The sequence below is a fragment of the Danio rerio genome, chromosome 2 (genome assembly GCF_052040795.2).
Source record: "Danio rerio strain M-AB ecotype USA chromosome 2, GRCz13ab, whole genome shotgun sequence".
Classification (NCBI taxonomy): domain Eukaryota; kingdom Metazoa; phylum Chordata; class Actinopteri; order Cypriniformes; family Danionidae; genus Danio; species Danio rerio.
The window spans coordinates 24,110,001-24,126,144 of NC_141022.1; the positions used below are offsets into that span (position 1 = coordinate 24,110,001).

Here is a 16,144-nt window from a genome sequence, read left to right on the forward strand (position 1 = left end):
CTTTTTTTATTATTATTGAACAGTAAATTGTTACAGCATAATGAAACTTTATGAACTATAGAAGGGACATAGAGGATGCCGGTGGGATAAAACAGTAAAGAAAAAGTAAAGCTAAGTGTTTCCTGAATGGGAAAGTGTTTTAAAGTATTGTTTTAATTCTTTTATGAATACCTTAAAAAGCGGTTTATTTTTGGAGAATTTGCATTTATGGATGTGATATTTAGCAAGTAAAAGATTTGTGAAGTAGAATGTTTTCTCTGTACTATTGTTCGCTGCATTCTTGGAATTGAGAAATGGCCAGGTTTTAATTCGACTTGAGGAGAAAGTTGATTGGTTGATCCCATGTGTGGACTGTCCAATGGCATTTTTAAACTTGATTTATTTTAACTAGAGAAAAGCATGTAGCAAAAGAAAAAGAAAAGCAAGTGGCAAATAGTGAGTGAAAAGCATTTGTCAAATGCCTTTTTAAAAAGCCACTTTAATTGTGCATTTAAATGCATTTAAAATGACTCAATATACTTTTTTATTGTTTGATTAAGTAGCATTTTAAAACATGATTTAAATGAACATTATAAAATGTTTTATTTATTTGTACATTTAAAATGTATTTATAAATGCATTGATTTATTGCTTTATTGAAAGACAATTAAATCACAATTTTAATAAACACATTTAAATATGTCTATTTATTTGTCCATTAATTATGCATTTTAATAGTGATTTATTTATATACATTTTAAGGCTTCAAGTATTAAATTGATAACCTGACTCTTTCTTTTATTTCTAACTGGCATTTCTGGTCCTCCATAGTTTAGTGATTTCAGTCATCAAACAGTCGACATCCTTCATTTTCTCATCAGTGACATGCAACATCAACAGTCTCTTCTGCATGTATAAAGCATCTTTGTCTTGACGTAGCTCACTATGATGCAATTTTCTTTCTATGTGCGATATGATTGGACGGGAGTTTTGAGGCCCCCAGAGTTAGTATTAGGGTGCTCAATCAAAATCCAGTGCCCCTGCCCAAAAACAAGAACAAAATAAAGAAGTGACTGCAGATTGGAAAAAAAGTGGAGTAAAAGCACTGATACAGCACTAAAAATGTGAACAGTAACTTGTAATTTGTTCCTTTACACAACTGGCTGCAAACCAGTACTGGGAAACACAATTTTGCATTCAAACACAAACACCTGTATATACTACGACTAATTTAACTGATCCAATTCACTTGTCTTTGGAAATCTGAGCACCCTGAAGAAAGCCACGCAAATACAAGGAGAACATGCAAACTCCACAAAGAAGTGCCAACTGACCCAGCCGGGACTCGAACTAAATGAGTAAAAGATTGTATATAAAGTGTATACAATATTTTTTTATAATTTAATTTTGGGAAATTAAACACGTCAAAATATAGACGATGTTCTATCATTAAAATAAATATGTGTACAGGGTTAGGGTAAAAAAAAAATGCATACAACTAACGTATTCTGAGATTTAAAAAAAAAATAATAATAACCATATAAAGTTTTATTATATTTTAAGTGAAAAAAATGTCACACTGAATGACATTTAGTGAGTTAATATGATATTAAATTATTCATTGTGGTTTTCTGAACAAAAGTGACAGTTAAACAGGACACATTGAATATCTGTATAAATAAAGCTGTATTAAATTTTGATTGTTTTAAAACATGCAAACCTATCTCCATCTCTGACTCACATATTTTATTTTGAAATATGTTCATAGAATAAATAAAACATTTTGTATATAAAAATAATAAATTATAAAATAATTGACTTAATCAAGAAAATTAAGCAACATAGGCTCATTCTGAAAACGTAGCCCTATATACATCATGTAGCCAGAAGTACGTATGGCTTTACAGAGGTGGGTATCATCTTTAAAACAAATGCTAATGCAGTATAACGCCGTTCCTTTTCTCACTTAGCAGCTGACCACTTACCTCTGTATTGACACCTTTTCCACTGTTACTAGTTTGTCCAGTACAGTATGTCAGCAGACTTGAGATGCAGAGTGGAGTTGACTTAGGCCCCGTTTACACTAGTGCGTTTTAGTTTTAAAACGGCGTTTTAGAATGAAAACGATCCGCGTCCACACTCGCGTTTTACCCAGCGTTTCTGAACTGCTCTCCATCCACACCAAAACGCTGAAAACGCACATCACGTGACCACACAGACACTCTCGGGCAAGCGCTGCAGCCCATCTACCCAGAAGAGAGCTGTGCTAGTCGGACTCTTCATCAAGCATCTCCCGCTGGATCTAATCTCACTAGATTTATTAAACGGGATATTTCATTCATCTTGTTGACTTTATCTAACGACATATTCCCTGACTTTGGTCATTGGAATCTATTACTTTTTCTCAGGTAACGTGTTTTGACTAAGCGCAAAGATAAGTTGTTGATTAATGTAACCACGTAGCCTATTCTGTATATTGACTGATCGCTTGCCTTTATTTCCTATAATGTATAAACTTATTGTATGTTATACTTTTATAATGGCCATTATCGATTATTAAAACTGATATTCAGCAAAAGAAAGGGTGTGTTTCGTATTTTCACTGAAATTGAAAGGAGGCAGTTGTTATCGGCTCCGTTTTGTTATAAATATCCACACAGTGAAGATGACGGTTGTGCAGCACGACGCCTCAACATTTCTGCTGTCTAAGTTGCTAATATTAAAATGAAAATAGGCAGTTCCTTAAATCATGTTTACATTTTATTGTTGAGAAAGTGAAACAACGTTGCCAGAGTGATGTGAATGAAGTTATAAAGTACACTGTTCCCTTTGAAGATTTACCCGTGTCCTCGGTATTGTCTGTTGTCCATATCAAACTGAGAAGAAGAGACTGCAGCCTTGATCAAACTTGCGAAGTCTGAACTTACACGGAGAGAATGCAGGACTGAACTGTGTGTGTAGGCTACTTAATATTCAGGAAAAGCCCCAATTAGAGAGGCGAATGTCTGCAGCCCCGCCTCCGTTTTCAGATGTCTCCGATTTCCATCATCCACACTGAGACGGAGAAGCAGCGTTTCAGAATGAAAACGGCCTCTCCAGCGTTTTCGAGACGCTCCGTTTTCGGCGCTCGAGAACTCCGGCGTAGTGTGGACGGATGGCGTAACCGTAGCAAAACTTATGCGTTTTCAAACAAAAATGCATTAGTGTAAACGGGGCCTTAGACAACGGGATTCACATCCAGTGAAGAACTGTTCCAGAAACCAGGTAAGACAAAAACAAAAGACAAAAAATAAAAGTAAATAACACTATCGGTTGGGTCTAGGGAAGAACGACAGCTAGTCAGTCAGTCAACAGCTGCCTCTGATGAATTAACGCAAGAACAGGATCGAATGACAGAAAGAAATTCGAGATCTGAAAAAGCATACACAGCGGCCTCTGGTGGAATCACAAAAAAAAAAAAACAGAAAAAAAAGTACCTCTCAGGACGTATTTTGCTCTCCAGAAATGTATATAGGGGTACGTAATCAGAATGAGCCTGGGTTAAATTACTATAACTAAAACAGAAAACATGAAAAACAGAAACATGAAATCATCCATTTAATTAGACTATGAGCCCCATGTGCTGTCAGTTTATGTAAGCGAGCTGTCATTGGGTTATTTAAGTCAAACTGATTGCTTTAAATCACTTCACTTGTGACTCACTGGATGGGAAACAACTTTTTTTCCCCCCTAAAATTAAAAAGCACTTGTAAAATGTCTGGAGAAGCAGGAAAAGAGTGCCATTAATGTGTTTGTCAGCAGTCATGAATGAATGAAATGTGCTTCTTTCATCTGTCGCTGTCGTGTGTCTAGACTGATGGTATTTATGGACCTCAAATTGCACTTTATGTGTCCGTGTTTTTGATAACAATGTGCGAATACATGGTTCAGTGGACATTTCTTGTTAAAGCACCACTTTGTTTTATCTATTTCAGATGGTTCTTCAGTAACAGCACTGAATATGATTCACACAAAATATTTATCACAGATTTTTGATGCATTTTACACAGAAGTGACCATGGCACAGATTTCAAATCTAACGTCTGCATTTACAACCCCAAATCAGGAAAAGTTGAGACAGTATGAAAAAACTCAAATAATAAAGTAGCGATTTCCAAATTTTCTTTGTCTTGTATTTGATTGCAGACAACAGAACAAGCATTCTTTAATGTGTTCCTTGTGTATTTTATTGTTTGTTTGTTGTTTTTTCGTAATAAACACAATTTCGGCTTGCAACACATTTTTAAAAAGTTGGAGCAGTAAAGCATTTGCCACTTTGTAATGTTGTGATTCCATTTCACAACACTTAAAAGACATTTAGGGACTGAAGACACCAAGTGATGACATGTTTCAGGTGTAATTTTGTCCCATTCTTTCTGTAAACAATTAGTTTGTGTTTGTGTGTGTGTGTGTGTGTGTGTGTGTGTGTGTGTGTGTGTGTGTGTGTGTGTGTGTGCGCGCATGTGTGTATACACTGCAAAAAAATGCTTTTCTTGCTTAGACTTTTTGTCTTGTTTCTAGTCCAAATATCTAAAAATTCCTAAATCAAGAAGAATTTTCTTGACAGGCAAAACATATTGTCTTGTTTTGAGAAATAATATGCCAATATTAAGTTAGTTTTTCCTTAAAACAAGCAAAATAATCTGCCAATGGGGTAAGCAAATTAATCTTGTTTTTTCTTTTGACGCAAGATTAATTTGCTTACCCCATTGGCAGATTATTTTGCTTGTTTTAAGGAAAAACTCTCTAAATATTAACATATTATTTCTCAAAACAAGACAATATGTTTTGCTTGTGTAGAAAATTGTTCTTGATTTAGGAATTTTTAGATATTTGGACTAGAAACAAGACAAAGTAAGAAAAGCATTTGTGCAGTGTACTGTCCCAACTTTTTCGGATTTGGGCTTGTATGTGTATTCAAACACGGGTGTAAATATTTTTTTATCACTACAATAGCTATACAGTGCTAGAGTAGATGTTGCCAATGAAGGATTTGGATTTATACCTGCCAATCCATCTCAGCATGAATCAACATTGATCCTTTTCTAATCATTTTGTTTATCATTATTTTTTATTAAATATAATTATTTAAATGACTACTTAGTTTTGAATTGATTTTAATGAATGAACAAGTTAACATTGCCTAATATAAGAATGCTCAGTGCATTTGCCTGTCTCTTTATAACTATTTTCAGAAACCGCAAAACTAGATCAGAGGTCACGGAGCTAAAGGCTGAGGACTGGAAGTAACTGTTTCTATTGTTATTTCTATGGGTTAATACTATCTAAAATGTCTAAAGTGATTTTGCTATTTTTACGGTTAATTCTTTTAAAGTGATTCTACTTTTTATTCAAAATAGACTTTGTGTAGTAAGGATTATAATGGCCTAAATGTAGATTATACCAGTTTTTAACCAGTTTTGACAAAGACGGCTGAGTGTACACTCAGCCTTGGATAAGAAACAGATTGTACTTTAAAGCTCCTTTCACACATACAGACCTTTCCGGAAAATTACCGGCAATTTTCCGGAAAGATTGTATGTGTAAACAGGTCCTTTTTGAAAATACCGGTAAATTCGTTCTGGCTATTTTCCGGAAAGAGAAGTTGTAACATTACCGGCAATTTGCCGGAATGCTGCGCTGTGTGAACGCAGAAGAAAGATTGACGGAATAAGCGCGTGCACGTCTAGAACGTGCCAATCACAACAGTCAGATGCTTTTACGTCCGCGTGGTTTATGAGAATAAAAGCCTTTGAATATTTTTCCAGACACATTTAGCTGCTAGAAGTTAGTCAGATCACGTTTATATGTTCTTCTTAATGCCAACTGTATAAATAATCATGGATGAGATGCTTATGACAAGCCGTTGTTTGTTTACCTTCAAGCTTTGCGTGTGCCTGTGAAACAGCCTGTGAGCGCCTGCACACGCACATATTATGAACATCTCGACATGCGAAAGTGATCCTGCGAAAGTTGTTCACAATATTGATCATCCACAGAGTTTGTAATTTAGTCAAATGTTTACAAATACAAGCGCAGCCGTTTAAAGCTCATTTCTGGTTAATGATGTCAGAATTTACTGGTATTTTGGAATGGATGTGTGAATGCTCTTTTCCGGAAAATTTCCGTAACGTCCTCGCCTGTGTGAACAGCGCTTTTTTGAATATACCAGTAAAGTCGTTCCGGAAATTTTCCGGATATTTACCGGTATCACTGTGTGAAAGGGGCTTAAGTGTGTGTGTTCTATTTGATTGTTGATTCGTTTCACAGGTCTGGAGTCGGCTCTAATCAGTCTAAGGGATGTCTGACGTTTATGCTTAAGATATTGTTCAGAATATATGCACAAACCCCACGTGGAAATTTTCCAAGTCTATCTGTGTTTTAACCAATCAGGTTAGGACGCAGTTAATGACGTTATGTGAGAGTATAATTGTTATTGATTGGTGATTGTAAGCAGCGCTGCCTAGGAACTCATTGCGAGTATTGAAGCTGGCTTCTGCTGATGAAACTGCAAACTATCTTCAGTAAACTTCATTTATTTATTTAAATCTCTGACTCCGGCTCTTCTACATCTACCAGACTGGTCATTCTATGGGTCAAACTGTATAACATCCCTACACCAATTTATTAAGTTACTCTTGTTCAATCTTGTATTCTTTCAGAAAGAAAAGCTTAAATGCTTTCACAGGGACTGTTTATTGTTTAAAAAGTTACTAAAATTAATACAATAATATGCACATTTTAGGAATAAATAAGGTAGTGTGTACATTTTGAATGTGTGCATTATATGATCTGAAAATAAATAGGACATTTCAAATTCAGTGAACAAACAACATCAAGCTGTCTAAAAAAATACTGTTTTGCTTTTTGGATAGTCACATTTAGACTGGAGAAATATTTAGTGCTGGGAAAAGATTAATCGTGCTTAGTCATCCAAAAATAATAATTCTAAACTTAATAATTGTAATTATAAAATATATAAGTATGTGATACAAATAATATGTAAATTAAGATATATATGTGACAGAACTTTTGTATAGCTTTTTTTATGTGTATGTCATGTCATACACAGTGAAGTCAGAATTATTAGCCCTCCTTTGACATTTTTTTTTCTTTTTTAAATATTTCCCAAATGATGTTTAACAGAGCAAGGAAATTTATACAATATCTTGCCAAGTTAACTTACAGTAATTAACCTAGATAAGCCTTTAAATGTCACTTTAAGCTGTACAGAAGTGTCTTGGAAATTATCTAGTCAAATTTTATTTACTGTCATCATGGAAAAGATAAGATAAATCAGTTATAAGAAATGAGTTATTAAAACTGTTATGTTTAGAGATGTGTTGAAAAAATATTTAAGCAGAAATTAGGGGGGAAAATACACAGGGTTTTTTTTATGAGGGTAATAATTCAGGGGAGCTAATAATTCTAACTTCACATGTATATTCACACACATAAAAACACACAAACCAAACTTTTATTTTAACAAATATAATGTAATAACACCTGATATATCTATATGTATCATTTCAAATATGTAGCTCAGTAAAGCCCAATAATCACTGTCATTATATGTACAACTACTTATTAATATTAACATATTTATGGCTGTGTTGTAAATTGATGGCTATTTTTACCACATACAGCTTATATGCTACTGTTTAAAAAAAAAAACAATTAAAAACATAAAATAAAAGACATAAAATAAATGTTACACATATAGAACAGATGTTTGGTCAAAAATGAATCAAAAACAGTGATGAAGACATTCAATATTTTTAAAAGATATGCACAAATTCATATTTCTATTGTGTGTGTGTGTGTGTGTGTGTGTGTGTGTGTGTGTGTGTGTGTGTGTGTGTGTGTGTGTGTGTGTGTGTGTGTGTGTGTGTGTGTGTGTGTGTGTGTGTGTAAGAGTCTAAATAATCATATGCATTTGCTTATATGGTCTTTTTCACCAAAGAAGGCTCACACAAATTCCAAAGGCAGATACTGATTATATCAGGGCCTGGTGTGTAGACTTTGGGGGTTTTAAGATGTGGTCACATGGTGATTGGTCAGTTTGAATGTCTCAGTATTTGGGCTTTAGTTACATGGTCAAAGAAGCTGGTAAACCTTGCTCTGCTTCTTTCCCTGGCCTGTCTTTTCCTGGACTGCGCTCTCCTGCCCTGCTCCTCTCCACCTCTGGAGTTTATCTTCTCTGCCTCTTTGAGGCCTATTTACCCTCTTTATCTCTTCCTCCTCATCTCTCCTTCTACTTCTGGTAATTTTAATTTTACATTTAAGCTGGTTACATTTTATATCATATGTTTTTATCACTTCATGTTTTATCATCTTATACAGTTATTTTGTAATTAATTCAGTTGTAACCATAGACAATTATTGTCATTAAATCACTTCATTTTCAAGTATTTGTGAATTACCTTTGATTTAACATCAACACTTAATTGCTCCATATTGCAGTACAATACAATCATGTAATATCAACGCTCTCCCACATTTTTAGCTATTAATATTGCCCTTATTTCAGTTTTTGGGACAAGATTGCAAAAGAATAGTTTGACTAGAAATGTACAGTTTTTTTGTAACCATTATGCTGATAACTTTTTAGTTGCTCGGCAGAACTACAGTTTGAACCGATGTGGTTCAAAACCATTCTTACATTTGCATAACAGATTTTTAAAGAACTAAGTCTTATGCATTCCACAAAAATTATAATAAGCAAAACTGATAATAATGTGAAATAATTAAGTGATAATAATAATAATAATAATATCTAATACTCCTTTAACAACAAGCCATCATACAAGACTGAAGCATCATGTGACCCTAAAAGCTGAAGTCAAGAAGCTGAAAATTCAACTTAGAATTAGAGGAATAAATTGTTTTAGACTATCATAAAGCAAAACAAAAAGTTGTGAGTTTTAAGTTGTAATAATCTAACATTGTGCATCTGTTTTTACAAATAAATGTAGCCTAAAATTTAAAAACCTTAGAATCCTTTAAAATACTTAATATGTTAAAAAACAAAAGCATGTAAGGCATTTAGGTCCCACTTTATATTAAGTGGCCTAAACTAGTATGTACTTACACAGGAGTTAATAGTTTGTTACAATGTACTTATTGTGTAAATACATGTATTTACTGTGTACTTATGCTTGATTAAATACATATATGTAATTACATCTGTAATTAACTTTTGTACCTACATTTGTAAATACGCTGTTGACCATCCCTTACACCTTAACCCACCCTTAAACCTACTAACCTGTCCATAACCCAACCTCTATCCCAATTCAAAAGCACCACAAGTGTTCTCAAATACATTATAAACACAGTAAGTACATTGTATTTATTTTTTTGATGTAAGTTAAGGACACTTAATATACAGTAGGACCGGCATTTAAATGCACTCTATAGTTTATATTTATGAGTTATGCTTTGAAATTCAGTGAATAACCAATTAGTGCATCAGTAAATAATATAAGTAATAAAAAGCTTAGTGCATATTTTGCATCTGTCAAGAGCTTTATGCTAAATCTGAACAACAGTCTAACCAATAAATGAAAACCCATACTGAGAACATGATCTGTCTGTACACTTCTGTTTTTCACAGACTATGTTCAGACAATGTTTTGGGAATAATTAGCAGGGTCTGAGCAGAGAATCTCTTTGACTGTAATGGATCTGTGCGATGTTGATTAAAGCAGAGCGCTGAAATAATGAGTGCAGTGTGTTTAAAGGTGTGGTACAACTACTTCACCATTACTGTGCCACAAAAACCACTTCCCACAAAGAGGATGTTTTCTCTCTCGCGCGCTTTCATTTCTTCACAGCAAGCGGTCATTTTATTGCGACAGGAACTAAGAGTAAAGCCAGAGCGTTCATTATATAGTGCTATATTTTTTGTTAATGACTACACTGTTTGATTTTGGGTATTAAGAGGTCATTAGTCCGCCATCCTTCTCCGTGTGACTTATGAAAGCTCTTTGGCAGCTACTTGAGACATTCACATACCTCATAAACAACCAAACACTCGCTGACCTCCTACATAAAACCAAATCGAGTGACTCAACAGTAAAACAGTGTGTTCTTGCCAACACATTTGACCCAGACTGAAAACTAACCGTGGTCAAATCGTCCCACTGTTTGATAATGGTTTTGCTTTTGTTGTCGTCATTGTTAGCATGAAACACTATAAAAAAAGGCATGGGATGATAACCATTTTCAAGGTATATCGCAGTTTGGAAAAGTCAAGGTATTATAACCGCCCAAATTTTCTGTACAACAGTATCACCAGCAGAAAAGATGTCCAAAGATACCGTTTAAATTGTAAAGAAATGTGTTTTTGAAACTAATGAGGACAGAAGAAGTCTATGATTCCTGACATGTTTACTGCTAAAATTTCAAAATATTTTAAATGTTTCTCAAAATAAAGTATATGTTTTGTTCAAAGGGGAAAAACCCTTGATATTTTTATCCAAGATTATGGATATTGTCAGAACGTTATACCGGCCCATGCCTACTGTAAAAAAAATGCTGGGTTCCACATAATTCCTTAATGTAGTTCAAACACAAATCAATTAAGTTATTTTAAGTTGTTTTTCACAAATGTAAGTGGATTTAACATAAAAGAACTACCCCACCCCCACCCCAGACCCAACAAAAAAAAAAGAAGAAATGTGTTGATTTAGCTCATTTTAAATACATAGTTTGAACAAGACCCACCCCCAAATTAAGAAAAGTGTTGATAGAGATCATTTTAAATAGTTTAAACAAGAACCAAAAAATCTTCTTTGTTTGCAAAAAAAAATAATAATAAGTCATAGTTATATCACTGATTTATCCAATAGCAATAGCAAAGTCAAAATGAGTGAGGCAGCCAATCAGACTGTTTTTAGATTAGCTTTGAGGTCAATTTACAACAAGAGCGATGTCAGTATTTTATTTTTCACTAACAAAAAAACCTGATTTTAAATCTTGTTCTGTATCGTGACATGATACATTTTAGTGTAAACTCTGCTCTTCTTTTATCGTTTGAGTATTTTTTGCAACACAGACTCATTGGAAATATGTGCTTCAACCTACAATTTTGTAAAAAACTGCAAAAAACTTAAACATATTTTTTACTAGTTTGGAGTTAATATAAACACAAGGATGTACGACGCCAACCTTTGTTCCTTTTCACACTAATGATATACAACGTAATCGTGTCTAAGATTTGTAATCGAATAATTGTGCCCTCTAGTGGATTGTTCATCTGAAATGTGCAATGAAACATACCCGAGCAATGTATTTGATGTACTTGCAAAAATACAAGGTAGGCTAAGGCATGTGCAGTATTTCCAATGAGCCTGCATGAGTGGATTTTTAAAAATATATATTTATCATTATAGCTGATGTCTACAATATTCTCCAGTTTGCAGAAAACAAACATATTTTAAGCAGTACTGGACAGATGATTTTCAGATTACAAAAGACATGTAATCATTTTAGGTAATGTAATGTGAGGACTTTTGGATTACTTTTAGATTACTTTTGATTAAGTTTTTACAACATGAATAGGATTGGAAGGATTCTTGTTTTGGAAGGGCACTTTCTATTCAAGACTAAAAAGGGCACATACACTGCACAGGTTGAGCCCTATGTGTGCATGTGCCTGGCTGTAGTGAATGAGTGTGTGTGAGTATTGCCCATCACTGGGGATTCACAAGTTAGTGTACTTTCAGTGCTGGGTTGTGGCTGTAAGCCAGGGGCGTCAAACTCAATTCCTGGAGGGCCACAGCCATGCACAGTTTAGTTTTAGTCCTGCTTCAACACACTTAGGTATCAAACAAGCCTAAAGCATTCAATTACTTTGATCAGGATTATTTAATTAGGGTTAAAACTAATTAGTGCAGAGCTGCGGCTCTCCAAGAACTGAGTTTGACACCTGTGGCTGTAAGGACATCAGCCACATAAAACATATGCCAGAGTATCTGGTGGTTCATACCGCTCATTCAAGCAGAGACTAATCTGAAGGAAAGTGAGTGAGTGAACAATAAAACTTACCTGCATTAAAAGCACAGTATGTCTTTTTTGCTGCTAGAGTGAACACTTTCACAAAAAAACAAAGGAATGTTTTCATGACAAGTGACTGAGTGTGGAAACATGGGTGTTTTTATCTTCATGGCTCCTATAGAAATAATGTTCATGGATGAACTAAAGTTTTTGAAACTTATGATCATGACTAACAGCAAAAGAGTCTGTTAGGGGCAGAGTTAAAAAGGGACAAAGCTGTTCCTCAGTCTGCTGGTATTTGTCAGGGGGAGTCTGAAGCGCCTGCCGGAGAGCAGGAGAGAAAACCGTCTGTGAGCAGGGTGAGAGGTGTCCTTAAGAATACTGCGTGCTCGGCGCAGACAGTGTTTCTTCTGGATGTCGTCTATGGCTGGAAATGTGGTCCCTGTGATGCGTTGGGCAGCTTTCACCATTCGCTGCAGTGCCTTACACTCAGCAACAGAGCAGCTTCCATACCAGACTGTGACGCAGTTGGGATATTATAATAATATTCACTGATCATACTAGATGTTTTTGTGAGGATTGGTCATTGTAAATTAAAAATATTGTACACAATTCATGTAATCATGTTCTGAATGTAATGAGACAAGATCCAAGATTCCCTTTCAAAACATAATATTGTTTCGATGTATACAGTTAAAGTTAGAATTATTAGCCCGCCTTTGAATTTGTTTTCTTTTTTAAACATTTCTCAAATGTTTACCAGAGTAAGGAAATTTTCACAGTATGTCTGATAATATTTTTCCTTCTGGAGAAAGTCTTATTTGTTTTATTTCGGCTAGAATAAAAGCAGTTTTTAATTTTTCAAACACAATTTAAAGGTCTAAATTATTAGCCCCTTTAAGCTATATAATTTTTGATCATCTACAGAACAAACCATCATAATACAATAGTTTGCCTAATGACCCTAACCTGCCTAGTTAACCTAATTTAAGCTGTACACTTTAAGCTGTACAGAAGTGTCTTGAAAAATATCTAGTCAAATATTATTTACTGTCATCATGACAAAGATAAAATAAATCAGTTATTAGAGATAAGTTATCAAAACTGTTATGTTTAGAGATGTGTTGAAAAAAAATCTCAGTTGAACAAAAATTGGTAAAAATAATTCAGGGGGGCTAATAATTCTGACTTCAACTATATATATATATATATATATATTTGTTCAAAATAGTTCAAATTGTTTGGTTGTTATTGTACTGCTCTTACATACATCAATTTAAATTCTTATTTAATTCATTTAAACAAACAAACAAAAAAAAGCTACAAGGCTACAGCTTGGTTGAACATCGTTTAATTTTCACGAGGACATTAAAAAGGTCAAACACCATCTGTGACAACTAAATCAAGCCATGGGGAAACAACCCCTGCAATGACATGTTTTGGTTTTTCTGAATTTGATTAAAAAGCTTCATTCTGACCGCATTAGGAACATTTAAGCACTCAAATCCAGTATCAGACCCACTGGACACTGAAAGTTTAATAGCGACAATAAAAAAAAATTAAACTAACCATCAATCTCAAATAAAGAACATTGAGATCCGAGGACATTTTAACAGAGGTCACTGACTCTTGTCACAGCAGTGTGTGTGTGTGCGTGTGTGTGTGTGTGTGTGTGTGTGTGTGTGTGTGTGTGTGTGTGTGTGTGTGTGTGTGTGTGTGTGTGTGTGTGTGTGTGTGTGTGTGTGTGTGTGTGTGTGTGTGTGGTATATTAACTATGTTGTGGTAACCTTAATTTTTGACTTTGTGGGGAGATTTATTATTTTATTTATAGGTCCCCATGAGAAAAAAAAGGCTCATAAATGATACAGAATGAAGTATCTTGAAAAACTAAAATTGCAATGTTTTCTGTGAGGCTTGGATTTGATGTATAGAGTTAGCATATATTCAGCCTGTACAATAATTATTATATCTATTTGAAGTCCTTATTAAACATAAAAACTCAAAGTGTGTGTATACAGGTATGTGTGGCTTACAGGGACGCAAAGTTGTACAATGACATAGATATGATTTAGTTGGCTGTGTGTGGGAGGTAAGATCTTTACATCATCATCCTTTAATTGGGCTGGGTGCTTAATTACATTTTCTGGTCAACAGGAGAAATCCAGCTGTCATATCATATAAAAGAGAGAGACGAGAACCCAGAAGGACAAAACAAGATTCAGACATTTCAACAGACATTTCTCTTTGGTGAGTCTTTTCTGCATTTAACATTCAGATTTTGCACAGTGACATTTGTCATTTTAGGGTAATTTTGTCTAAAAGGTTGTTAGAGCGTGGTGATATTAACATTATTATCTGCTTTTAGATTATTGTAAATGTGTATATAATATTAAAACCCTTTATGAGGAGCAGTGAGCATATGAAATCCTGGATACAATGCTAGAAACAAGAATTTATAAATTGAAGCTTAATTTGTACTAATGTTATGACATAATTAGACCTCATCAAAAGGTATGTTATGTTTATCATAAGAATAATGGAATAAATCATGAAGTATGACACATTTAATGCTTTATTTTGCCTTATTATCAGTTCTTAATTGATGATGTATGCTCAGTTACATTTTTCATTAGGGCATTTTACCTAAAAAAAGAAGATATTTTTGTAATAAAACCACAACAACAACAAATAAACCATGGTTTTACAGCACCATAGTTTAAAAAAAGAATACTGCAGTTGTATAGCCTATGATAAAATGGTTGATTTTTGTAATTGATTGTTGTTTTAATTGTCTGTGCTTTTTTCCAAAATTGTAAATAAACTGTAACCTACATTTACAAAAACAACAAGTCAGGACTGAAAAACAATATGTGGTATATTACATTAAAAACCATTATAGTTGATATTTGCTACTTACATTGTACTAATAAATGCTTGTTTATAAACAACAGTGTGTGGAGAAACAGTGTCATATTCTGGCTACACGGTCAAAACATGTAGGTCACGTTATGCAGATTATACTGTTCGCATGAAAAAAAAGTAATTAAAAGTTATTTACAGTAAATATTTAAATGTTTTAGAATTATAATAACAATTATTAGATTTAATCTGTTGTGATGGTGTACTGTATATTGCAGTTTTATACAGCTTTAGTACAATGACACAGTTTAATGCAGTAAATCTAAACTAAATCTAAATGAAAGTGCTGTTTTATTAGTTTATCAGTTCACTAGTTTAATCTACTGTACTGTATGCTGTAGCATTAACTAACATAGTTGTAAATACTATAATACACACTTCACTATAGTATGTTTAGAAAACACTGTAGTATTTTTTTCATGTGGGCTGATACTGTTTTGGGTTTCCATTTAAACAGTACAGTTTCAGTAGACTTTCACGTTATACTGGCTTATTGATTGTGACATGGGGGTTTTCATTTTGTTCATGTTTTAGTCAAGCAGCTTTCAGAAAGACAGGCTTCAAGGTTTAGTGACGATGTTGTCTCTGTCAGTCAGATATACAGGTGTTTATGTGATTGAGTGCCATTATGACTGGACTGACCGTGCTTTGGTCTCTTCTGGCTCTGCTCTGTGCTGTCCTGCCGTCGTCTGCTGCTCAGGGTGAGTCGCTGTTTTCTGCATTTTTTTGCCAGTTCTGCTTTGAATAGAACCTTTTCACAACGACGTCACTTCCCCCATCGGCAACGCAGTGTATTTTTAGTTCCGGTATCTCTTAATATCCTACAAAACCCAAATTTGAAAGGTCTCACTTTGTTTGACAAAGAATTTAAAATTTCTCAACTTGCTGACGATACCACTTTATTTCTTAAAGATCAAACTCAAATTCCTTTAAGTCTTAGTATTATTCAATCTTTTTCTGAAGCCTCAGGATTATATTTAAATCTTACAAAGTGTGAAATTTTTTGTCTCTATGATACACAGCAATCCCTTATACACAACATACCTGTTAAAGATTGTGTGAAGTACCTGGGGATTTTCCTTACTAAAGACAAATTATCTCGTCAAAATCTGAATTTTTCACCTAAAATTTCAAAAACTAGAATTATCTTTAATTCATGGCTTCAACGTGACTTATCCATTTATGGCAGGGTACTTATATCTAAAGC

At 34.1% G+C, this 16,144-nt stretch overlaps 2 protein-coding genes and 1 long non-coding RNA gene across 10 annotated transcripts in view; 2 read left to right on the plus strand and 1 right to left on the minus strand.

Annotated features, from left to right (window-relative positions):
• The window catches only part of rxrga (retinoid x receptor, gamma a), a gene marked incomplete at its 5' end in the record, with an annotated part of 57,950 nt that extends 57,267 nt beyond the window's left edge, over nucleotides 1-683 (plus strand). For both annotated transcript variants that reach the window (NM_001443458.1, NM_131217.5), the window contains 1 exon segment: nucleotides 1-683. This exon segment is cut by the window's left edge and continues 1,425 nt beyond it.
• A 198-nt stretch (nucleotides 684-881) lies between these two features.
• On the minus strand, nucleotides 882-15,665 carry LOC147846325 (uncharacterized). Its single transcript, XR_015478441.1, has 4 exons — nucleotides 15,580-15,665; nucleotides 3,196-3,227; nucleotides 1,965-2,045; nucleotides 882-1,019 (listed from the first exon to the last, which is right to left on the minus strand). It is a non-coding gene; the product is annotated as an uncharacterized LOC147846325 (long non-coding RNA).
• The window catches only part of prg4a (proteoglycan 4a), a 29,967-nt gene continuing 16,054 nt past the window's right edge, over nucleotides 2,232-16,144 (plus strand). Inside the window, exons 1-3 of one of the 7 annotated variants that reach the window (XM_087238870.1) lie at nucleotides 2,232-2,387; nucleotides 14,173-14,265; nucleotides 15,530-15,638. In XM_087238870.1, coding sequence (XP_087094996.1) covers nucleotides 15,566-15,638 — 73 coding nt within the window. In that variant the 5' untranslated portion in view covers nucleotides 2,232-2,387; nucleotides 14,173-14,265; nucleotides 15,530-15,565. 7 annotated transcript variants of the gene reach the window in all.